The 26430-nt window shown below is 49.8% G+C and overlaps 1 protein-coding gene across 1 annotated transcript in view; it reads left to right on the plus strand.

The window, feature by feature from the left end:
* Window positions 1-26430, plus strand: part of slc25a13 (solute carrier family 25 member 13) — a 470724-nt gene that overhangs the window by 352914 nt on the left and 91380 nt on the right. Inside the window, exons 11-12 of the mRNA XM_072510240.1 lie at window positions 2442-2494; window positions 9751-9831. Of these exons, the coding sequence (XP_072366341.1) occupies window positions 2442-2494; window positions 9751-9831 (134 nt within the window). The remainder of the gene's footprint in view (window positions 1-2441; window positions 2495-9750; window positions 9832-26430) is intronic.

Genomic DNA, 26430 nt, shown 5'->3' on the forward strand with positions numbered 1-26430 from the left:
AGTGAGTTCCCCTTCTACCATCTCGAGCAAGGCGTAAGGCACCGGGCGCGCCCGGAAATAGCGCGGCGTGGCTCCTGGTTCGACTTGGATAAGGGCTACGGCCCCTTTTATTTTCCCCAAACCAGGCTGGAATACATCTGGGTATCGTCCTAGCACCTCAGTCAACTCTTCAGAAACTGTTTGGAGGATGTGCTGCCATTGCAACCGCAAATGGCGCAACCAGTCCCGACCCAACAGGCTGGGCCCATGGCCGCGCACCACGATAAGTGGGAAAAGCCCCTCCTGGCGTCCATAAACAACGGGTCATTGTTGTTCCTGCAATGTCCAGTGGTTTCCCCGTGTAGGTGGCCAATCTGGCCTGTGAGTCGGTTAATGTAAGGGTCTGTATACCCTGCTTGATGCGGTCGAATGTCCTCTGGGCGATCACGGAGACCGCTGCGCCAGTGTCCAACTCCATCTCAAGCGGGTGGCCATTGACCCGTACTGTCACCTTAATGGGGGCCACACGGGGAGCTGCCACACAATGCAACTGCAGGCAGTCGTCCTCCGTCTCCACGTCCTCCGGAGTAGTCGCTGCAGGTTCATCCACATGGAAGGTACGGCCCCTGGGCTGGTCCCAGTTACGGCCCCTGGGCTGGTCCCAGTTTCGGTCTGAACGACGGCGCCTCTGGCGCCCCCAGGACCGCCGTCCGCGAAGGGGTCGCCGTCTACAAGTCTGACACGGACATGGCTCCTCATCCATTGGTTCTGGAGAAGGCTCCCTTCGGGGAGGAATGACCGACGGCCACTGGCGTCGGTCCGGACGTTGCCTCGCCCAAGGTACCGCAGGAGTGCGGGGGGACGTTTTCGGACAGAAGGGGTTGCGCCCCAAGGCATGCACTTCCGTTCCCTGTAGCTCCTGCACTCCTCGTTCTGCGCTCTCTCGGGACAATGCTATTTGAATGGCCTGTTGAAAAGTCAATGTTGGCTCAGCTAACTACTTTCTCTGGGTGGCCGCATTGTTAATACTGCAAACCAAACAGTCGCGTAACATTTCTGACAAGGTCTCACCACAGTCACAGTACTCCGCAATCCTGCGTAGCCTGGATAGAAAATCGGCAAGGGATTCTCCAGGGGTCCTCTCAGCGGTATTAAACCGGTAACGCTGGACTATCGTGGACGGGGTTGGGTTAAAATGTTGCCCCACTATATTCACAAGTTCATCAAACGTTTTGGTGTCCGGCGCAGCTGGGTACGTAAGGCTCCTAATCACCCCAAACGTATGCAGGCGGTGAGCAATATGACCACCTGCCGCTCGTTTTCGGTGATATTGTTTGCCCGGAAATAGTAACGCATCCGTTGTGTGTACTGGTTCCAGCTTTCCAGCGCAGCATCAAAAACATCCAAACGTCCGTACAGAGGCATGGTATAATAGAAAACAACTTCCAACCTGTATCCAACAAAAATCTAGGGAGGTGGCTTCAGCAGTGTAGACAGCTATTCACTTTAACATTCGTCGCCAGTTTTGTGAGGGCCACAAAGAATCCAGCACAAGTTTTAAGGATACAAAGTAATAACATTTATTTACAATAACATATATATAACAGCAGCAGCAGCAACTTCCCTTGCTGCACACTCCTTCCTGCTGGTTGCAAACTGGCCAGCTTTATTTATACTTGGAGTTTACTAATGGTTTCTCCCCCCCCCCACCAATTGGGGAAGCTCGTACTCCCACAGGATTGTGGGATTGTCATTAGTCCCCAGCCAATGGTAAGTAGGCAGGTTGTAACAGGTGGGTTACGGGCATTGGGTGGAGGTGTGGGCTTAGGTAGGATGCTCTTTCAGGGGCCAGTGTAGACACGATGGCCGAATGACCCCCTTCTGCACTGTAAATTCTATGATTCCTGACATGTTTGATGGTGTCATGAATACAGTTGGGCTGGGGAGAGTGGGATGTATGTGTTGGACCAGTGTTTAAATATGGAGCCTGGATCTTTGAAACCACCAATTAATGGCGGGTGTCAAATTGCTCCCAACCTGCTAGGCGATATGGCCAAAATCTCATCAGTACATAATCAATGGGTTTCCAAGCATGGAATCGGGTGCAAATTGCCGCCGTCCCGACCAGCAGGAAGTGTGTCCTCAAAGCCATCCGCCACTTTCCTTAGTCTCATAAATGGAAAATTCTTCCCTTGTTGCTATATTTAGTGTTAGTTGATCACTTTTAGCAATTCCAGTTATTTCCAATTTCTAACTTTACAGTTTTTCTTTTTATCTGGGACATTTCTGCAACTTGGAAGAAATAAAACTCATTTAAAGAAACTGCTGCTATCTCTTGCTTTTCATTGACTCACTGCTAGATTTGAGCCATAGTAACTGAGGAGCTTTTTTTTTCATAAAGGAAGTATATTTACATTGATTGATAGCAATAAGTCTGATTCTTGTGTCTGACTCCAATATAGGTTTGTTACCACAGTTGATGGGTGTGACACCAGAAAAAGCTATAAAACTCACTGTAAGTGATGGATATTTTTTAAGATAATATATAACATTACAAAATATGATGTCATGCTTGCTTTGGAAGTTGGCTGGTCCATTAATATTGTAATTGAGTTTGTGGCTGGTTAAATACGAAGACACTTTGATATATGTTCATGTTGAATGCTATAAACATTTGGCAATAAGTGCCAGTAATGTACTTTGCCTCAAAAAACTTGTTTGTCACTCCAAACATAACAACTTAAATTTCACTTTATTAATTTCATTAATCTTTGCTTCCTAAATTTCAGGTAGAAATCATCATTCAGAATACATATCAAATCTTCCTGTGCGGCCATGGTGTGAGTGGTCGCACATTTGGTAACTCCCACTTGTTGCCGGTGTTTTTGGACCATTTCCCCAATTAATGGGTGGACGTTGTAATGGAAAAAGTTACAGGAGTGGTGGAGGAAGAGTTTGTTCCACCGGTGGATGGATTTGTGGACCAGGACTGGTTTTAGGTGAAGGGAGCTGTCGGAGTGAGAAACCATCCCTGCAACACGGGGGAAGATGACGGAGGGTAAGGGACTGGCCCTACCATCTCAGTGGTCTATGGAACAGCTGGTGGATTTCTTGAATGAGAAGTTCACCCAGCAGTTGAAAGAGTCTCTGGAAGACCTGGTGAGGACGGTGGATCCGCTTAAGGCAGGGATCGACCGCATGGAGATGAGGTTGGAGTCTCAAAGCCAGGCGATCCAGAAGATGGAGGAGATAGTGGAGGAGCATGAGGAGCAGCTTACTTCGTTGGCAGCCGAGATTGGGGTGATGTGTGATATACAGAAGCGACTGCAGGAGAAGGTGGAGGATCTGGACAATTGGTCCCGAGCCAGAGCTGAGGGTCGTGGGGTTGCCAGAGGGCATTGAGGAAGCGGACTCTGGCTCGCATGTGGCCAAGATGTTCGAGAGGTTGCTGGGAGAGGGGTATTCAAATGCCCCTGGAGGTGGACCGGGTGCACAGGGCGCTAATGAGGAAGCCACAGGGTAACGAGCCGCTGAGGGCGATGGTGGTGCGGTTTCACAGGTTTCTGGACAAGGAGTGGATCCTGAGGTGGGCCAGGCAGACGAGGCGGTGTACCTGGGAGGGCAGTGAACTTTGAGTATACCAGGACCTGGGTGCTGAGCTGGCCAAGAGGAGAGTGGGCTTTATCAAAGTGAAGGCTGCCCTCTTAAGGGGGTGAAGTTTGGGATGCTGTACCCTGCTCGCCTCTGGGTGACATACAATTGCCGAGAATATTATTTTGGACTCCAGAGGAAGCGATGGAGTTCTTGAGGGACAATGGACTGGCAGAAGGAGGACATTGAACTTTGGAGGAGATTTGGGGCCATTGTCCTTTGTTATTCTGCGGGGGATGGAGGTTGTTTTTTTCTTTTTTGGTCTTTGAATGTTGATGTTGTTTGCACCAGGATAGTGTTCGAGCGGGGTGGGGAGGGGAATCAGTGGGGGGTAGGAGGCTCGGCGCCATGGGCGGGGGCTGCAAAGCTAGCTGGGCGGGCTAGTTCACGGAAGCGCAGTGGGGATGAGTAGGTGGTTAGTGTTGATGGGGGTTTGGGTTGTTTTTTTGTGGGGGGGTGGGGGCAGGAAGGGGTGGGGACTGCTGACAGGGGAGGGGCTCTTGAAATGTGGTATGAGGAGGGTCGATGACAGTGGACATCCGAGGGCGGGCCTGGGGGGTGAGGGGCGTGGGCTGGAGGCTGGCCCCGGAGGGGATATGGCTGATCGGGGGGGAGGGGGGGGGCTGATCAGGGGAAGGGGGGTCACCCCTGACCTGAAACGGGAGGGGGGGGGGGGAAGGGGGTCCCCTTGACCTGATAAGGGGGGGTCCCCCTGACCACCAGGCTATCATATGGAATTCGAGAGGATTGAATGGGCCAGTCTTTGGGCTCGTGTGTTCGCACATCTGAGGAGCTTAAAGGCGAATGTGGCATTCTTACAGAAAATGCACCTGAAGATTGGGGATCAAACTAGGCTCAGGAAAGGGTGGGTAGGGCAGGTATTTCACTCAGGATTCCATTTGAAGACGAGGCGGGTGACGGTCCTGAAAAATAAACAAGTAGCTTTTGAAGTGGGGAGCATCGTGGCAGACTCCGGGGGGAGGGTTCGTTATGGTGAGTGAGAAATTGGAGGGGATGCCGGTGGTATTGGTGAATGTTTATGCCCTGAACTGGGGTGATGTAGAGTTTATGAGACGGGATCCCGGACCAGCACAAGATGATAATGGGGGGGGGCGGATTTTAACATGGTTCTGGAGCCGAAATTGAATCAGTCGAGGTCGGGGAGGATATCTGCAGTGGCGAGGGAACTGAGGGGGGTTTATGGCGCGCATGGGGGGGGGTGCTCTGCTGGTAAGGCCGTTTATTGAGACCAGGAAGCCAGGGGGTGCTCCCCGCTATGTTATCACAGGCCTGATCTCCTTAATCTTATAGAGGGTCAAGGATCGGGAGCAGTGTGGGCCCTATAGGCCAATTCCATTGTTAAATGTGAACGCTAAGTTGGCCAAGATTCTGGCCCAGAGGATTGAGGACTGTCTGCCGGGGGTGATAGGGGAGGGCCAAACGGGGTTTGTTAAGGGGAGGCATCTGTCGTCTAATATCAGGCGGTTGTTAAAGGTTATTCTGATGCCCCCGGAGGGATGGTGTGGAGATGGTGGTTGCCATGGATGCGGAGAAGGCCTTCGATCAGGTGGAGAGGGACTATCTGTGGGAGGTGCTGGGGCGGTTTGGGTAGGGGTTTGTGGAATGGGTCCGGATGTTGATTCAGGTGCCAATAGCGAGTGTGCAAACGAACCGGGTGAGTTCGGAATACTTCAGGCTGCATCAGGGGACGAAGCAGGGATGTCCACTCTCCCGATCGTTCTTTGCCTTGGATATAGAGTCATTGGCAATGGCGCTGAGAGTGTCAAGAGACTGGCAGGGGACGGGGGTGGTGGAGCATATTGGCTCGTTGTACGCAGACGATCTGTTGCTCTATATATTAAATCCTTTGGAAGGTATTGGGAGAGATTATAGGTATATTGGAGGAATCTGGCAAGTTCTCAGGGTACAAACTGAAGAGCGAGGTTTTTCCGATTCAAGTGTGGAGACAGGAGAAGAGGCTGGGGGAGTTGGCGTCAGTAGTATGGCGAGCTTTCGGTATTTGGGTACACAGGTGGCGTGGGGTGGGAGAAGCTGCACAAGCTGAATCTGGCTCAGTTGGTGGAGCAAATGAAGGGGATTTTAGGAGGTGGGATGTGCTCCCGCAGTCGCTGGCGGGACGGGTGCAATGGTGCAGATGACGGTTCTCCCGAGGTTCTTGTTTTGTGTTCCAGAATCTCCCAATTTTATCCTTAAGGCTTTTTTTTAGTCCAGGGAATGAGAGAGGTCGATGTCTAGGCTTTTGCCTCCCTGGTAGCCCGGAGACGGATCTTATTTGAATGGAGGGACCCGGGGCTGCCAAAACCATGGGTTTGGGTGAGTGACCTGGCAGAGTTCCCCAGGCTGGGGAAGATAAAGTTCGCCTTGAGAGGGTCTAAGAAGGGGTTTGCCTGGAGATGGCAGCCATTCATCGACTTCTTTGAGAACAGTTAATATGTCAGCAGTGTGTGTGGTGGGGGGTGAGGTGAGAGGGGGGGGGGGGTAAAATAGGGAGACGGGGGAAGCTGGGGAGCGGGAGATGGGATGGTGGGATGTTAAGTATTTAGTTGGTTTGATTATTTGCAGCCCAGTTGGCTTGCTTTGTTTTATGGTTGTGTTTGATGTGTAAATATATAAATGCCACAATAAAATATTTTTTAAAAAAAGGATATATATATATATATACATATATATAAAATCAAATTTTGCAGAAGCTAAAAACTGCATGCAGACTCTCGGATGGGAACACTTAAGGACTTCACCTCACTACCACTGGTATTAATGCAGCTATGGGCAGGGGGACTTGCCATGCTTGTTTGCATGTAGGTTGCCAGGGGAGTCCCTTGTTCAAAGGCACTTGATGTTTTAGTGTTTTACTGATGGCCCAGATTCAAGAGGTCAGGGGTGGGGGGGGGCGGCGGCGGCGGTGAGCATGCTGCAACTAGCCCCTCTGCCCATGCTGCTGACCCATCTCTCTTCCAAACCCCCACGACCCCCTTTTCAACACCATCCTACCATCACTCATTTGTGCACGGGTCACTCCTCAATTCAAGGCCTCAGGTGGATGTCGTACTGGCATCAGCCATCACCTCCTAGGTGCAGAACAGCTGCAGACTTCAGATTGACTGATGGCCTGACAGGTGGCATTTTGCTCCCTCTATCCCCTCCCCCATGGGTTCTTGATCCTGGGGAAAGGCCCAGTGCCGATCTGGCACACAGTACGGCAATGTAAGGGTCACGCCAGCTGTCCTGCTGGCAGCTGAGACCCCATTACTGCCACAAAATTCCGGTCTAAAAATGTATTTATTCAGCACTCTTCTCTGATTGTTTTGTAATTTAATTTCTCTAAAATTGTATAATCAATATCATAATGTTAATGGTGGGGATTTGAATGGGAAAGTCCTGTCCTCTAAGAGTTGCTGGCCAACCAGAATTTAGCCAAACAGAGGCTGGTAGCTCTCTTGAAAGATAGCACCACTGGAGAGGCAGTGGCTGCTGCCTGGTCATGGGGCGGGGAATGGTGGGGGGGAAGATCTGGGGGGTCAGGGGCACGGAGCATCTACAGAAAATGCAGGGGGAGGGGATAACTCTCAAACTGGTCCACTCACCATTTTGCATTGCCAGATCCCTCAAACATGCACTGAGTGCCTTTGGACTCACAGGAGCCTGCAAGCATACCTAACAGGGCTTGCTTCTTCTGCTCTCCACATTGTGAGCTCCTCAACGGCGCTGGATTCATACCAGTGGTGGAATCATGTGGCTCTTAAATGGGCATTAATTTCCCACTTAAGGACCTCCGTTTGCAGCGTGGTGGGAAGGCAATCCATGGGTTTTACCATTCCAGACTTAATCAGGGTAGAGGCAGGAAGGTGGCAATTCCTCGCCCTCTTGCCCTATCAAATTTTCCCACTGCCAGGGGGAGGGAATAAGATTCCACCCTTGTTGACTTCAAGTACTGTCAGGTCACTCATAATCCAGCTGAAGTATCCTATGCTCTATTCAGGCAACCTGCTGAATCCCCCAAAAGAGTATTGCCATTTTTGTGATTTTCTTTTGCCTGAGTATGATTACCAATTAATTGTCCATTGTATTGAGACTGCCCAAACTGATTGCGCAAAGTACCATTGTGGCCAGCAAATGCAGATTTTCACCCCACCATTCTCGGCAAGGTAGCACAGTGGTTAGCACTGTTGCTTCACAGCACCAGAGACCGGGGTTCGATTCCTGGTTTGGGTCACTGTCTGTGCGGAGTCTGCAAGTTTAACCTGTGTCTGCATGGGTTTCCTCCAGGTGCTCCAGTTTCCTTTCACAAGTCCCGAAAGAAGTGCTGTTAGGTGAATTGGACATTCTGAATTCACCCTCAGTGAATCCGAACAGGCGCCAGAATGTGGCGCCTAGAAGATTTTCACAGTAACTTCATTGCAACGTTAATGTAAGCCTACTTGTGATACTAATAAAGTTATTATTATAAAATGAAAACTGGATATGATTTCTTAGAAATAACGGGTGGGATTCTCCGTTTCTGAGACTCGTGGTTGGATTGTCCGATCGCCGCCGCTGAAATTGCGTTCGGAGATCGGCCAGAGAATGCTGGATTCGGGGGCGGCATCGCTTTTCCGATGCCCCGCCCCCTCAAAAAATGTATACACGAGGAGTACACTACGGTCAGGACAGCCTCAGGACATCATCTGCTGCCTTACCCGATGCTCCGCCCCCGATGGGCCGAGTCCCTGACTGCGTGGGAGGCTTGTCCTTACAACTTTCGGAGACCTCCAGCTCCACCACAGTCGTGGGGGTGGGGAGCCGTGTTGCTAACAGGGGGGTCTTTGGCGGGTGCTGGGGGACTGGTGGAGGGTGGCAGTTTTTGGCAGGCCGGGTCCGCGCGCGACCAGCGCCATGTTGTATGGCGGCGCTGTGCACATGCGCAGCCATAGACCCAGCCATTCTGCGGCCGTATCCACAGGTAAAGCCGGGGGCTTTACGTGGCGCGGCTGCTAGACCCCACCAGGCGGAGGATCGGTGCGGGCTCGGTGCCAACGTTTTGGTCTTAAGACCAGACGGATCCTGAGGACATAGCCGCAGAGTCGGAGAATTGGTGTTGACGCCAATGCAGAACCTGTGGACTTTACGACAGAAAAAACGGCGCCGCACCTGGACCGATTCCGCTACCGTTGAGGGGCTAGCACTGGTGCCGCGTGGAACACAATCGATTCCAATGAAAATCAGTGTGGGATTCGCCGGGTCCGTGATTGACACTTGTGAGGCTGACAAGCTGCAGCCGCATATACACATTCCGATCCCCACACACACTCATCCCAACCAAGATGGCACTGGTTGTGCTGGAGTGCGCCCATACAGCTGATGGGTCGGTTGGGGCCAGAGGGCACCCAGGGGGGTGTGCCCTGGGGGGGGGGATACATACACGACCCATGGCACTAAGTTCAAAGTGGGCTGTTAGTGGTGTGTGCAGCTGCATGGCTGCCTTGCCAGCTGCGGCTATGGTGGTCCCTGCCCGTCCACCCCGACCCCACAGCTCACCTCCTGGCCATCCCCCACTACTCCCACTGCACAGCACACTATGGCAATGTTGGACACCTTCCATACGCCCTTTCTGTCCCTCAGTAGCCGCCACACCGGTTTCACGATTTTTAAAGCACAAGTGAACCACACTGTTCTCGACCCATCGGAGGTGGAGAATCGCGGAGGCCCCGGAGAAAACCGGCTTGGGCCTGCTAATGATATGCAAACGGTGTCTCCTGTACGTGAGTTCTCGAACTCTTGACGCCACTGCCGAGGTGCTGGAGCATTGCGCTTTGGCGTCAAATCGGCGCCTGCCACGATTTCTGCGTCCAATCGCCTTTCCCGATTTTGCCGTCGGCTAACGGAGAATCCTGCCCAAATCTCTCTGGTATCCTGCCCTAGGAACATTTTCTTGTGTCTGTGACTGGATAAGCTCAGCAAGCTGCTTGTAAGGAAATGACAGCTATGAACTTCTAAGAAACTTGGGAAAATTCAGTATTTAAATTTTATTTTTATTCTCCATGCTACTGTTAATAGTTCAGTATGAATAGATTTGGCGGTAGATTTTATAAATTAATTTCAAAATATTTTATTCCATTTCAGGTGAATGATTTTGTGAGAGACATGTTTTATCATAAAGATGGATCCATCCCTCTTTCAGCAGAAATATTTGCTGGTGGTTGTGTGAGTATTGGTCTTTGTGAATATCTTGTTCTCCTACTGTAACTTTCATTGGTAAAAATAAAAAAAATCCCTTCCCTTCCTGTAACTAGTTTTATATTCATAGTCAAGGGGTATTCACATTATCAGTCCATAATGAGTAAATCTCGCACAGGGGACGGCAATTCTAATGTGCACTTGCTAGATTTTCTAAGATCAATCACTTAGTGTGGAATAATATGTGAGTGTTGATGTTTTGGTTAATTTGGAATCTGTAAGAAGGGCACAGGAGAGGCGGAGCATTGACTGATGAAAATTGTAAAAGAAATACTTGCATTTACATATCACCTTTATGGTCTCAGGACATCTCTTCAAGCTTTACAGTCAATTACATATGTTACAAGTGTGGTCATTATTGTAATGTTGGAAATGCGGCAGCCATTTATGTACAGCGAAGGGACTATCACAAGACAACAAACAGCGATGTTATAATAACCTGATAATCTGATGTGGGTTAAGGTTCCAATGTTGGCAGGAAACTGAAGAGAACTGCTCTGTTCTTCTTTGAAATAATTCCTTGGAATGGTTTACGTCCACTTGCGAGGGCAGACAGGATCTCAATTTAACGTCTGATCCAAAGATGGCACCTGACAGTGTAGTGGTTCCTTAGTACTGAATTGGGATATCAACTAGATTTGGTACTCTAATCTGGGCTTGGAATTTAGCCCCCAAATTTCTGACCTAATGGGTAGTGCTAATATTGAACCACAGCTATTTGGATTTCAGCATTGATGGAAAAAAGTCAGGTGTGAGAGGTGAAGCTATGGACATGAAAATAGGCAGTCTTGGTGATGACCAGAGTATGGGGTTTCAAGGTAACCGCAATGTCGGCCAGCCTCAGATTTGGTGTAACTTGGATTTAGTTGAGCAAGCAGTTGGGGACAGGAATAAAATTGATCACAGTACAGAATATGTGACCAAAACTAACAGAATGTTTTCACTTTTGACAATGTTAAGTTAGAGAATGTTCTTGCTCATTCAGCGGAGGAATTTGTGTATCAGATTTCTCTTCTTGTGTTAAAATTACTCCTTATTGAGCAAGATAGGATCTCTGCCATCTCCCCATATCTATCAAAGCTGAGAAAGGTTACTCAAGCATCAATGATTTTCACGCTCATTCCATTGACTGTTGCAGGGGGAATTCTCTTAAGGTTTTCATGTCAAATTATGTAAAATGTAATTTTGTTTACAGAATTCCTCACTTCTTCCTGGTATTTGCTCAGCCACAAATACATTCGTATGGAGTTCCCCCATCCCAGTGGTGTTCGGTTTGGTGGTGGGTGGGAACCAAAAATTCACAATCCTACCAGTGTAAAAACACTTTTTGCAATTCCTTTAATGGCAGGTTAATGGCAGGCCAGTTTTCCGCTGACTGGTGGCTTGTTAGCCATTTGCGTTCATTTGCATCTCATCAATGCTTATTAAAACTTTTATTTTACAGTTATTTAAACTGTCACTTGTGTGCCAGTTAGCCTTTATGAAAATGAAAGAATTGCATGTGATGAGAAGGGATGGAGCAGAGGTTGGATGAAATGCATGTCCTGTGTGTGGTGAGCCTTCCCCAGAAGGTCGAGAGGATGGTGTGTGAACAACATGATAGATGGGATGCTGGTGATATGAAAGTGTCTGTGAGAGAATGATTGTTGATCTGTGTCCCCCGCTAATGGATGTATGAGATCCATGGAGGGAATTTGAGTACATGAGTTTGATATTGGAAGGATTTGAAGGATGGCTTACCCTGGTGGAACAGATGAGATCATTTATCCACTTTCTGCACTGTTTTGCTCTTCTGGCGTGGTTGGCAGCCCGTTAACCTCCTGTGCGCAATCTCCCAGAGTGGAGAGGTGTCATTCGGGTGCTTCTTTGAGCCAACGTGCAGGTAGAAGACATAGTTCTGCACCCAGACTCCACAAATCAAGGCGTCGAGGGCCTGGTGGCTGAAGAGAGATACTACCTTCTTGAGGGAGCTGACGTTTGCTGATTGTTGGATGCCATGTTGTTCAGTCTCCTGGTGAAAGATGGGTTGAAGAGAGTGGTATGGGTGTGATGGACTGGCATGTAAATATAGCAGCGGGACCTTTAACCCACCAGCTGATGGCGGGTGGACGAATCAGCCCTGACCCACAAAGTTATTTGAAGAAATACTTGCTTATGCATAATTAATGAGTTACCAAGTGCAGAAATGGGCGTAAGTTGATGCCTTTCTGGACAGCAGGAATGGCGCCATCAGAACCGGCTGCCACCATACTTGAGACAGAAAAATGAAGAATTCTACCCATCTAATCTGCAAAATGTATTTGACTTGAAATACCTAGTTTATACTTAACATTTTAAACGTGTAGTTTTTAATTATAGATTAGGTTGCCAGTTCATAATTGCCTTTTTTAGTAAATAATCAACACTTTATTGTTGTGCAAACCTTGTGTTCAGTATTTCAACGCAAGTAGCTAATTACAATAAAGAACTGCAATTTGTTCATTTTTTTGTTTTATTTATTTGCTATCTGGAACATAAGACAGTCTATATCATCTTTTTTGAGTGCTTATTGAAAATTACTGAGAAACTTCCATAACTGGATTTTTGTTCATCCAATATGGAACAGAATTTAATTTTCCACTCCCTAGGAGTAGCTTAGGAGGCAGTGGTCCCATATAATTGAGTGGCAAGGCTTTGGATGAAAAACCTGTCGCCTTCCTGACTTACGGTGGCACAGTGGTTTGTACTGCTGCCTCACAGTGGCAAGGACCCGGGTTCAGTGCCTGTGTGGAGTTTGTACTTTCTCCTCCTGTCTGCATGGGTTTCCTCCGGGTGCTCCGGTTTCCTCCCACAGTCCAAAGATGTGCAGGTTAAGTGCATGCTAAATTGCCTCTTGGTGTCTTGATGCGCAGGTTATAGAAACATATAAAATAGGAGTACGAGGAAGCCATTCTGCCCTTCAAGCTGATTCGCCATTTACGCTGATCATCCAACTCAATAGCCTAATCCTGCTTTCCCCATATCCTTTGATCCCATTCTCCCCAAGTGCTATACCTAACTGCTTCTTGAAAACTTGCAATGTTTTGGCCTCAATTACTTCCTCTGGTAATGAATTCCACAGGCCGACCACTCTCTGGGTGATGAAATTTCTCATATCCGTCGTAAATGGTCTATCCCGTATCCTCAGACTGTGACCCCTGGTTCTGGATGCAACCACCATGGGGAACATCCTTCCTGCATCTACCCTGTCTAGTCCTGTTAGAATTTTATAGGTTTCTATGAGATTTCCTCTCAATCTTCTGAACTCCAGTGAATACATTCCTAACCGATTAAATCTCGCCTCTTATGTCAGTCCCGCCATCCCAGGAATCAGTCTAGTAAAACTTTGCTGCACTCTCTCTAGGGCAAGAACATCCTTTCTCAGACAAGGAGACCAAAACTGCACAGAATATTCTGGGTGTGTCCTCACCAAGGCCTGTATAGTTGCAGCAAGACATCTCTACTCCTGTATTATCTGAATGGAAAGCAGATTCAAAATGCGCCTGGGCAGAGGGACCTGGGAGTCTTTGTTCACGAATCGCAGAAAGTCAGTATGCAGGAACAGCATGTAATTAAAAAGGCAAATAGAATGTTAGCATTTATGCAAAAGGACTGGAGTTTAAAAGTTGGGAAGTGTTGCAGCAATTGTATAGGGTGTTGGTGAGACCACATCTGGAGTATTGTGTCCAGTTTTGGTCTCCTTATTTCAGGAAGGGTGTGGTGGCAGTTCAGAGGAGGTTCACCAGATTGATTCCTGGGTTGATGTATGAGGAAAGATTAAACAGTTTGGGCTTATACTAGCTAGAGTTTAGAAGGATGAGAGCGGATCTGGTTGTGGTATATAAAACACTTAAAGGGATTAATAACGTAAACGTGGACCAAATGTTCTCCCTTGTGGGGTAATCTAGAACCAGAGGTCACAGATATAGGTTGAGAGGCGGTAGATTTAGAACCGAGGTGGTAGTGAATTTGTGGATCTCTCTGCCCCATGGTGCGGTGGAATCATTTCTTTCTTAAAAAAATTATCTTATTAGCATTTTCAAAACTTATAAGCAATTATGTACATTGCTGGCCATGTTCATTCACTGTACAATACAGAAAGGTTTGTCTTTTCCTTCCCTTATGTTCTATATACAGTCTGCCGTGATCTGGCTCAGCGTGTGGTTTTCCCCCCCAAGCCCGCCCTGCTGCCCCTCCCACCCACCCATCATCACTTGTGTCCCGCCCTGGTTGGTTTGGGGGTGATTCTTCTCTCTCTCTTCTCCCCCCCCCCCCCCCCCCCCCCACCACTTTCTCGCCCCTATTTTATTTTCTCCCCCCGTCAGCTTTGGCCATGTTTCCCCTGTAGCTGGTTGGGGGGGGAAGAGGGAGGGGTGAGGAGAGGAGAGGCGGTGCCCCCTCCCGCATTGTCCCCTCCCTCCCTCCCGCATTGTCCCGTTTATGCCTCTCTAGCCCTTTCTTATCTTCCTATGTTGCGCTTTCCTATGGTTCCTCCCTGTCTCTTTTATTTTTCCTCTCCCTATCTATTCATTGTGCTGGCCTTGAACAGGTTCTATAACAGGCCGACGAACTGCCCCCATGCGTTTAGGAAACCTTCCTCCGACCCTCGGATGGCATACTTAATCTTCTCCAGGTGGAGAAATTCCAAAAGGTCAGCGAGCCAGTCTGCAGCTATGGGTGACTGATCGCCAGCCGAGCAGGATTCTTCGGCGTGCGACTAGGGAAGCGAAAGCTAGGGTGTCGGCCCTCTTCCCCATGTGTAGCTCTGGCTGCTCCGATACCACGAAGATTGCTACGTTTGGGAATGTTTCTCCCTCACCCTCACAACCTTGACATTGCCTTGGAGAAGGCTGTCCAGAACCCAGCAAGTTTGGGACAAGCCCAGAACATGTGGATGTGGTTGGCCATGCCCCTCTAGCACCAGTCACAGTTATCCTCTACCTCCGGGAAGAACCTGCTCATTCGGGTTCTGGCCAGGTATACTCTGTGCACCACTTTGAACTGCATGAGGCTGAGCCTTGCGCAGGAGGAGGTGGAGTTGACCCTGCTCAGTGCTTCGCTCCAGAGTCCCCACCCCACATCTGTCCTCAGTTCGTCCTCCCATTTCCGTCTGGTCTCGACCAGTGGTGTTCGGGCTCTGTCCAGTAGCTGTCCATACATTTTCCCACAGAATCCCCTTTCTTTACTGTCTGTATTTATCAGGTCATCTTAATAGTGTAATCTCCAGGCCCTGGGGTACCCTACTGTCTCTTTGCGGAGGGAGTGCTTTATTTGCAGGTGTCTCATTTCCTGTCCTGTCGGAACTTCCCATTCCTCCGTCAGTTCATCCAGTGTCGCCAGTCTGTGCCTAACGTGAAAGTTTCTAATTGTTAGTGTGCCCCCGTCCCGTTTCCATTTCCTAAACGTAGTGTCAAGCATGGCTGGGGGGGAGTTTGTGGTTGCCGCATATGGGAGCCATGAGGGACATCCTAGTCAGCTCAAAGCGCTGTCTTAATTGAGCCCACCTTTTCAGTGTCGGCGCTACCACTGGGCTTGATGTGTATTTTGCCGAGGGGGATAAGAGTGCTACTGTAGCCAAGGCCCGAAAGTCGTCCCCTTGCAGGAGGCCTCCTCCATCCGCACTCACTCTGAATTGGGTTTCTTTACCCATCCCCTCACTCTTTCTGCCGTTGCTGCCCAGTGGTAGTACTGCAGGTTTGGTAGTGCCAGGCCACCTTTGATTTTCCTCCTTTGCAGTGTTGGTTTGGGAACTCTCGGATTCTTACCCCCCCCCCCCCCCACACAAACGCCATGATTAAGCTGTCCCCCCCCACACAAACGCCGTGATTAAGCTGTCTACGTTTTGGAAGAAGGCCTTGGGGGTGAAGATCGGTATGGATCTAAACAGGACGAGGAACCTCGGCAACACGTTCATTTTGATCGTCTGCACTTCCGCCAGGGTGAGTGGGAGGCCGCCCCACCTCTGTAGGTCCTTATTAACTTCCTCCACCAGGCTCGTCAAGTTCCACTTGTGGATCTGTGTCCAGTCTCTGGTTATTTGGATCCCCAGGTAGCTGAATCTGTTTTGGGCTGTTTTAAACGGGAGCCTCTCTAGCTCTGTCCCTCACTGGGAATGCCTCACTTTTGCCAGGTTGAGTTTGTAACCCGAGAAGGTTCCGAACTCTTTCAGGATCTGCATGATTGCCTTCAGTCCTTCCTGTGGCTTCGAGACATACAGGAGCATGTCATCAGCATGGAGTGAGATTCTGTGCTGGCTCCTCTCTGGATTTCCTCCAGCTTTCTGCGTCCCGCAGGGCTATCGCCAGGGGTTCGATCGCTAGCGCGAACGAAAGCAGGGACAAAGGGCATCCTTGCCTTGTGCCTCTTTGCAGCTGGAGGTATTCAGAGCTGGTGGTGTTGGTTCGAATGCTCGCTTTGGGAGCGTTGCATAGGAGTCTCACCCAGGCGGTGAATCCCGCGCCTAGCCCAAACCGTTCAAGTACTTCGAAGAGTGATGCACTATCAATTATGACGAGACAAGAGTGGAATGTAATCGAGGCTTTATTACACAGAGATGTGTGGCCTCCTACAGCAGCTCACAAAATGGCTGCTGTTCGGAGAGCGCACACATTTTGCTCCACCTCCTGGGCGGAGCAAGCGGGCAGGGATCTACCTCCCTACCTGTAGTGCAGGGGCCTTACCGTAATACCTATATGTACAATATAATACAACAGTGGTGACTAGCACATTCACACCCTGTTAAAATGAGTCCAGCGGGGGTGGTGGAAAATTATACCCATACAGATTGCTTATAAAATTACAGAGAAGGTTACAAATTTAGACAATCGGGCTCCTTGATCTGTCGTTGAGAGCGCTTCAGTGCTGGTGGCGACTCAGGGGACGGCTTGGTCTTCGGTGACTCCGGGAGCATGTCGAAATCCTCTTCATCCCCGGGTGGGAGCAAGGGGAGGACGGATTGTCCCGGAGCGGGGGCTGCGGTAGGGTGCACCGGGGGAAGAGAGGGGGGGGGGGGCAGCTGGTGCCAGATCCCTGAGGGAGACTGTGTCTTGACGGCCGTCGGGGTACGCTACGTAGCCGTACTGCGGGTTCGCATGGAGTAGCTGTACCTACACACACTTCTCCTTGTTGTAAGTTAGGTTGAGGAGTGTGGCGGTGTGGAGAAATTTGGAAAGGTTAGCGTCGTGATCCTGCTGGTCGTGGCCGCAGATGGTAACATTGTCCAGGTACGGGAAAGTGGTCCTCAGCCCATACAGGTCAACCATTCGGTCCATCTCGCGTTGGAAGACCGGGACCCCATTGGTGATGCCGAAGGGAACCCAAAGGAAATGGTAACGGCGGCCGTCTGCTTCAAACGCAGGTCCTCCTTACGGATGGGGAGCTGGTGGTAGGCAGATTTCAGGTCCACTGTCAAGAAGACCCGGTACTGTGCAATCTGATTGACCATATCAGATATGCGTGGGAGGGGGTACGTGTCGAGCTACGTGTACCGATTGATGGTCTGACTAGTCAACGACCATCCTGTTTTTCTCCCCGGTTTTCATCACTACCACTTGGGCTCTCCAGGGGCTGTTGCTGGCCTCGATGATACCTTCCCGCAGTAGCCGCTGGACCTCAGACCTGATGAAGATCCTGTCCTGGGGGCTGTACCGTCTGCTCCTGGTGGCGACGGATTTGCATTCCGGGGTGAGGTTTGCAAACAGGGAAGGCGGGTCAACCTTAAGGGTCGAGAGGCCGCAAACAGTAACGGGTGGTAGGGGCCCGCCAAATTTCAGGGTTAGGCTCTGGAGGTTGCACTGGAAGTCCAGGCTGAGTAGCAAGGCAGCGCAGAGGTGGGGAGGACGTAGAGCCGGAAGCCGCTGAACTCTACGCCCTGTACTGTGAGGGTGGCGATGCAGTACCCCCGGATTGCCATGGAGTGGGATCCAGAGGCCAGGGAGATTCTTTGGTTAATGGGGTGTACCGCGAGGGAGCAGCGCTTTACCGTATCGGGGTGGATGAAGCTCTCAGTGCTCCCGGAGTCCAGAAGGCAGGATATTTCGTGCCCGTCAACCTTCACCTTTGTCAAAGCGGTTGCGCGGTTGTGCGGTCGAGACTGGTTGACCGTGACCGAGGCGAGACACGGCTGGTCGTCGGCAGTTGCAGGCGATGAGCGGCCCGATGAGGTGCCCGACGGGCAGGGGTCCTGAGGCGGGTAAGATGGCGGCGCCCACGGGCCGCACGTGTCCTGGGGTAGGCAAGATGGCAGCGCCCTCGGGCAGCACGGGTCCTGGGGCAGGCATGATGGTGGTGGCTTTTGGTTCTGAGGCAAGCAATATGGCGGCGCCCACGAGCCGCACGTGTTGTGAGTGGAGCAAGATGGCAGCGCCCATGGGCCACACGTAATCTGAGGCGAGGAAGATGGCGGCGCCCACTGGCCGCACGTGGGGGGTGCCGGGACAATAGCGGCGATTGAGCGCTCTCCGCGCCGGGCAGCGCTGCCGGGGGTGTTTTGTCTGTCTGCAGAAGTAGCACTTGGGTCTTCTGGGGTTGGTTGGCTGCCGCGCGGCACAGGCGTGGGGTTGGCTGAGGGCGGTCGCTGATGGGGTCCACGAAGGGGTGGCCGCTGGCAGGGTCCACGATGCACGGGGGGTGGGCCGTGTGGTCGGGGGCATAAGCCTGTACGTTGCGTGAGGCGACTGTGAGCGAGAGCGCTAGTTTCTTGGTCACCGCGAGGTCAAGCGTGGCCCCTTCTAAGAGGCGCTGGCGGATGTAGTCAGACCCTATGCCCGTAACGAACGCGTCTCTCATTAGCGGGTTCCAATGTTCAGTGGCCGAAACAGCCTGGCAGTCACAGTCTCTCACCAGGGCGAGCAGGGTACGCCAGATATCTTCCACAGACTCACTGGGAAATTGGTGCCGCGTGGATAGGAGATGCCTGGCGTAGATCTTGTTGGTCTGCTGAGCGCCATGGCCTCTGCGTAGGTAGGCGCGTCCTGGACGAGGGGAAAAACGTTGGAGCTCAGCTGCGTGTACAGAATCTGGAGCTTCTGTACTTCTGGGATTGAGTCTGGCGCAGACCCGATGTATGCTTCAAAGCAAGCTAGCCAATGTTGGAAGTCCTTTTTGGCGTTGTCTGCTTGAGGATACAGCTGCAGGCGATCCGGCTTGATGTAGAGGTCCATCTCTGAAAAATCTCTGTGTAATAAATTGATGCACTATCAATTACGACGAGACGAGAGTAGAATGTAATCGAGGCTTTATTACACAGAGATGTGTGGCCTCCTCCAGCAGCTTACGAAATGGCTGCTGTTCGGAGAGCGCACACATTTATGCGGCAGGCAGGGATCTACTCCCGCACCTGTCGTACAGGGGCTTTACCGTAATACCCGTATATACAATATAATACAACAGTGGTAACTACCACAAGGAGGTAGTTCCATTCCACTCTGTCGAAGGCCTTCTCTGCGAATGGGGAGATGGTCACCTCTGGTGTTCTCTGGGGGGGGGGTTATTACATTCAGCAGCTGCCTGATGTTTGCAGTGAGTTGCCTACCCTTGGAAAAAGCCTGTTTGGTCCTCTGCGACTATCTCTGGTACGTAGCTTTCCAGCCTTTTGGCCAAGACCTTTGCGAGTACTTTTGCGCCTACATTCAGCAGTGAAATGGGTTTATATGATCCGCATTCCGTTTTGTCTTTATCTCTTTTGGATATCAGTGAGATTGTGGCCTGCACCAATGTAGGAGGCAAAGTGCCCCATGCCAGCGAGTCTGCGAACATGCCCCTTAGGTGTGGGGCCAGCGCTGGCACGTATTTTGTGTAGAAATCCACCGGGAACCCGTCGGGTCCCGATGCCTTCCCTGCCTGTATGGAGTTGATGCTCTCCATGATTTCTTCTAGATTTATTGGTGCTTGAGATAGATATGTTTCTAATTTTTTTTAAATGGGTTAAAGAGATATGGGGAACAGGTAGTTGAGACCAGAAAGAGATCAGCCATGATCTGATTGAATGGCGGAGCACGCACGAAGGGTTGAATTGCCTATTTCGGCTCCTAATTCCAATGTTCGCATGTACTCAAATCCTCTCGCTATGAAGGCCAACAGACCATTTGCCTTCTTTACTGCTTGCTGCACCTGCATGCTTACCTTCTGTGACTGGTGTACGAGGACACACCGGTATCGTTGCACATTCCCCTTCTAATTTATGGCCATTCAGATAATACTCTGCAGTCTTGTTTTTGCCACCAAAGTGGATAACCTCGCAATTCTCCAAATTATACTGTGGATGGGGATAAAATTTATAGTAGCTATGGAATTGTGGCAGGGCCAATGAGGAAGTCGTTGATTTTCCTCCTTGATTAATGGGTGGAAATTGTGTTCATCCAAGTCTAACAATCCAAAAAAGAGAGAGGAATTGAGAGCAACAAGCTAAAAGAGAATAGAAGGCAAGGAGAGAGAAGCTAAGAAAGAGAAGGAATAATGCAACAAAGAATTGGGGATATATGAAGTGATAGGTGGGGAAAGAGAGAGAAAGAGGACAAGACCAGGAGATAGGGAAGAAGACCATAACTGAGGAAAAGAGAGATGTATTGTGTGAGAGAGGCAATGAGAGTAGATAATTGGAGTGAGGAGGAATGAATGAATGAGGAAAAACAGAAGGAATGAGAGAAAATAAAGAAAATCTAAGGAGAGGGAAAAATTGAAAGGAAGACCAAAGAGAGAATGGATCACAAAATAAATGAAATAATGGAAAGAAGAAATATGCAGAATAGGGAGAAACTAATAAGGGTCAAGAAGGAATTGGAAAACGACATGAGCAAATAATGGGCGGGATTCTCCAACCCTCCGTGCCAAAATCACGCTCGGTGCGGGGGCGGAGAATTACCCAAATTAGGCTCCCATGCCGGCACGCGATTCTCCGGCAACTGGAGAATCGGCGGCAGTCGGGGGCCGTTGAAAGCGGCTCTCGCGGCGATTCTCCGCGCTCGACGGGCTGTGTCCCGCCGGCGTGGTTCACTTGTGGTCCCACCCAGCGGGTGCTTGGCATTCGGGCTACGGGGGCCATCCTGGTGAGGGGGCAGGGGGTCCGACTCCACGGGGGCCAGGCCCGCGATTGGTGGCTACCTAGCAGCGGGCGCACTCATTCCGGGGGGGGGGCCTATGTTCCTCTGCACCGGGCCCCTATAGGGCGCCGCCATGTTGCACGGCCGCGGGGGCGTAACTGCAGGGCCCCGCCAGCTGCAGGACGCACGCCGGGGCCCTGCTTAGCCCCCTTGAAGACGGAGAATCACCCCAGACTTTCTAGGAAAATGTTGTAGTGATTCCTGCCCATTTTCCAGCGGACGGGGACTTCGTCCCCAGAAGGGAGAATCCCGCCCAATATCTAGATCCAAATATATGGAAACAAAATATGTAAAAGGCCATATCAATGGAAGGAATGTTGTAGTCACATGATTTACTCCAGATACAATGAAAAATGTTAGTGAACAGAATATAACTATATGGACTATAATCTTCTTTTCCAGTGTAAGAGATTTGCTCCTCACTCATTTATTCCCCTTATTACTATCGGCTGGCTTTAAATTTAAAAAACATTTCTTTATTCATTTACGGGATGTGGGTGTCGCTGGTTACACCAGCATTTATTGCTCATCCCTAGTTGCCCTTCAGAAGGTGATAGTGAGTTGCTTTCTAGAACCGCTGCAGTCCTTGAGGTGTAGCTATACCCACTGTGCTGTTAGGGAGGGAGTTCCAGAATTTTGCCCCAGCGACAGTGAAGGAGCGGTAATATATTTCCAACTCAGGATGGTGAGTGACTTGGAGGGGAACCTCCAGGTGGTGGGATTCCGAAGCATCTGCTGCTCTTGTCCCTCTAGATGGGAGTGGTTGTGGGTTTGGAAGGTGCTGTCAAAGGAACCTTAGTGAGTTACTGCAGTGCATCTTGTAGATGGTACACACGGCTGCCACTGTTCATCGGTGGTGAAGAGTTTGAATGTTTGTGGAAGAACGAGCAATCAAGCGGGCTGCTTAGTCCTGGATGGTATTGAGCTTTTTGAGTGTTGTTGGAGCTGCACTCATCCAGGCAAGTGGAGAATATTACATTGCATTCCTGACTTGTGCCTTGCAGATGGTAAACAGGCTTTGGGGGTCAGGAGGTGAGTTACTCTCCATAAGATACCCAGCCTGTGACCTGCCCTGGGAGCCACATCATGGCTAGTCCAGTTCAGTTTCTGGTCAATGATAACCCCCAGGATCTTGATTGTGGGGGATTCAGCCATTGAATATCAAGGGGTGATGGTTAGTTAGATCCTCTCTTGTAGGAGATTGTTATTGCCTGGCACCTGGTGGTGCAAATGTAACTTGCCACTTGTCAGCAAGTTTATATCTTGTCCAGTTCTTACTGCATTTGGACATGGGCTGCTTTATTATCTAAGGAGTCACGATTGGTGCTGAAAATTGTGCAGTCATCCCCACTTCTGACCTTATGATGGAAGGGAGGTTATTGATGAAGCTGAGATGATTGACCTCCAACCACCACAACCATTTACCTTTATGCCAGGTATGACTCCAACCAGGGGAGAGTTTTCCCCATGATTCCCTTTGACTACAGTTTAGCTAAGGTTCCTTGTTGCCAAACTCCGTCATATGCTGCCTTGATGTCAAAGCCAGACATTCTCACGTCACCTCCAGCATTCAGTTCTTTTGTCCATGTTTGAACCAAGGCTGTAATGAGATCAGGAGCTGAGTGACCTGGCGGAAGCCAAATTGAGAGTCCGTGAGCAGATTATTGCTACCTGTGCCGTTTGATTGTTCTATTGATGACTCCTTCCTTCACTTTGCTGATGATGGAGAGTAGACTGAGAAGGCGGTAATTGACTGGGTTGGATTTGTCCTGTTTCTTGTGTACAGGACATACCTGGGCAATTTTCTACATTGCCAGGTAGATGCCATTGTTGTAGCTGCACTGGAACAGCTTGGCTAGGGGTGCGGCAAGTTCTGGAGCACAGGTCTTCAGTAGTACTACCAGAATATTGTCAGGGCCCATAGCTTTTGCAGTATCCAGTGCTGTTGCTTGATTTCATGTGGCGTGAATTGTATTGGCTGAAGACTGACATCTGTGATGTTGGCGATCTCTGGAGGAGTCCGAGATGGATCATCCACTCGGCACTTTAAGCTGTGGATTGTTGCGAATGCCTCAGTCTTGTCTTTTGCACATATAGGTGCTGGGCTCCTCCATCATTGAGGTTGGGGATATTTGTGGAGCCTCCTCCTCCAGTGAGTTGTTTAATTGTCCACCACCATTCACGGCCGGATGTGGCAGGACTCCAGAACTTAGATCTGATGCGTTTGTTGTGGAATAGCTTAGCTCTGTCTATTACTTGCTGCTTATGCTGTTTGGTACAAAAGTAGCTTCACCAGGTTGACACCTCATTTTTTGATGTGCCTGATGCTGCTCCTGGCATGCTCTTCTGCATTCTTCATTGAACCAGGGCTGATCCCTTGGCTTGGTGGTAATGGTAGAGTGGGGGATATGCCGGGCCATGAGGTTACAGATTGTGGTTGAATACAATTCTGCTGTTGCTGATGGTTCACAGCGCCTCATGGATGCCCAGTCTTTATACACGATGGAGGGTATCTTCAATATGAAGATGGAATTTTGTGTCCACTAGAACTGTGAGGTGATCACTTCTACGATACTATCATGGACAGATGCATCTGCAGCAGGCAGATTGGTGAGGATGAGTTCAAGTGTGTTTTCCCTCTTGTTGGTTCCCTCACCACCTGCTGCAGTCCCAGTCTAATAACTGTCTATTATGACTTGGCCATGATGAGGGTCTTGTCCAACGGTTAGAAAACTGGTGGAGAGCTTGGTCAGTTTCATGAGGGAAGCCTGATGCTATTGAGTGTTCTTTGGGCATGTTATGGCCACTGTTGGGCCTTCCCCAGGATTCGGGATCCTGATAGCAGATATCCTCCCTGTCAGACCTGTCATATAATCAGATGCTGGCAGCTCTTCATTGCCAACGAGAGTGGTGGTAGCTGCTGGTATTATGCTCACCAGAGGCTTGGGACCACATGACAAAGATGAGTGTGGGTGGGATGGGATCATTGGGTAGGAGAGGGTCAGAGGCAAAGGCAAGCAGTAGCTTTCAGAGGCCACCTCCTTTGCCAATACTGGGTCCCTCAGTCTGCACTGAGTATCTGATTATGAAGGATAATGAGACCCCCCCCCCAACACAACTGGCAAACATAACAGGATTTGGGGTGGGATAACCTTCAGCCAGCATAGGAAAGCCACGTGGTTCCCATTTAATTCCCAAGCCACCACTGAATGGCAGTGAGTTCAGGATACTGGTTGTCAAGTGGCTTATTAATGATCCTAATTGACAACCGGCCAGTGGCAACCAGGAATCCCACATCAGAATCTTCCGCACTCTGACTTAATCGGATCAAGTTTTGCTGCTGCTGGGAGTCTGAGGCAGGGCTTCGCCCCCGTCTAAGTGGTCAGCAGCCATGGTTTCTGACATGAAAGCTGCATTAAATCCAGCCCTGTATGTTCAAGTCTAATACCCAACAGCCATGATTATTTGTTAACCTCAGAGGCCCTTGTATGAGGACTTTGCAGATTTGCCATTTGGTCAACTCCACCTCCAGTGCACATAGTATGGTTCAAGCTATCTTAAATATTATTGTTTTTTAAAAAAACATTTTGTTGTAGGTATTTTCAAATATAAACATAACAAAGAAGAAAGAAGCACAAAAAGCAACCGCGACACCAGGAAACAGCCGAAACATTCTTACACCTCCCTTCACTCTACCTGCTGCCACCCTAGCGCCTTCCCCCCCCCCCTTTTAACCTTTGACCCAACCCAAATAGAAAAAGAACACCCCCCGCTGATGACTCAGTACTCAAAGAAATAATTGAACAGCCTGCACTACGAGGTGAACCCTTCCTTTGCACCCCGATGACAAACTTGATTTTCTCTAAGTGCAGGAACTCTGCCAAATCACTCATCCATACTCCATACCCGCCAAGAACACCCTCCCAGTCCGTGGAGCTTTACCTGCCCACACAACCTCAAAATCATCCCATTTATCTTCCTCAAAAAGAACTTGGGCACAACGATCGGGAGGTCCTTAAACACAAATAAAAACTTCGGCAACACCATTGTCTTTGCCGTCTGAACCCGGCCAGCCAACGACAATGGCAACACATCCCACCTCTTAAAATCCAACTTCATTCCTTTCATACCACCTACCAACCGCGCCAAATTCAACTTATGCAGTTGCGCCCAACTCGGTGCCACTTGCTTCCCAAGGTAATGTAAACTTGCCCCCACCAACCAAAGTGTCAGCCCCCCCCAAACTCCTCCCCTGTCTCCGGGCATTAATTGTCAATATCTCACTTTTCCCCATGTTGTACTTATACCCTGAAAAGATGCCTCTCTGCCCCCTCGAAACCGTAAGCACCATTGCCAAGGGCTCAATCGCCAGGGCAAAGAGCAGTGGAGATAGTGGACATCCTTGCCTCATACTCTGGCACAACCAAAGTACTCCGAGCTGACCCTGTTAGTCCGAACATTCGCCTTAGGCGCCTTATACAACAACCGAACCCCGTCCATGAGTCCCTGAACCAGCCCAAACTGCCCCAGCACCTCGAATAAGTATGCCCACTCCACCCGATCGAAAATTTTCTCCGTGTCCAACGCCACAACCACTTCCACTTCTCAGCTCTCTGAGGACATCATAATAGCATACAGTAACCTTTCCCGTCCCTTCACAAATCCCATCTGGCCCTCGCCAGTACATTTGCTAACAACTTTGCACCTGCATTCAATAGCGAAATCGGGCGGTATGATCCACACTGCTCCAGATCCTTGTCTTTCTTTAAAATTAGCAATATCGAAGCCTGAGACAACATGGAGGTGAACTCTCTCCTCACCATCGACTCATTATACACCTCGTCTAAGGGTCCCAGCTCCGACCCAAACATTTTGTGGAACTCGACTGGAAACCCATCCAGACCAGGGGCTTCCCCGTCTGCATCGGCCCCTTCTGGATGAAAAGGTTTCTCCTCCACTCCCCTCTTAATCTTCAGGTTCCCTCTCAACCTTCGCTGCTCCAAGGAAATAAGTCCCAGCCTATCCAATCTTTCCTCATACATCAGACTCTCCAGCCCAGGCAACATCTTGTAAATCTCCTCTGCACCTTCTCCAGTGCAATCACATCCTTCCTCTAATGTGATTACCAGAATTGCAGTATGCCAGTTGTGCCCTAACCAGTGTTTTATATAGTTCTAGTATGACCTCCCTACCCTTGTATTCTGTGCCTCAGCTAATAAAGGTAATTATTATATATGCCTTATTAACCACCCTATTTCCTCCCCTGCCACCTTCAGGGATCTGTGGACATGCATTCCAAGGTCCTCTGATCTTCAGTACTTTCCAGGGTCCTACCATTTATAGTGAAATCCTTTGCCTTATTAGTCCTCCCCAAGTGTTTTGCCTCACTTTTCCAGGTTGAATTCCATTTGCCACTGCTTTGCCTATCTGACCAGTCCATTGATATTCT

The sequence above is a fragment of the Scyliorhinus torazame genome, chromosome 6 (assembly GCF_047496885.1).
Source record: "Scyliorhinus torazame isolate Kashiwa2021f chromosome 6, sScyTor2.1, whole genome shotgun sequence".
NCBI lineage: Eukaryota > Metazoa > Chordata > Chondrichthyes > Carcharhiniformes > Scyliorhinidae > Scyliorhinus > Scyliorhinus torazame.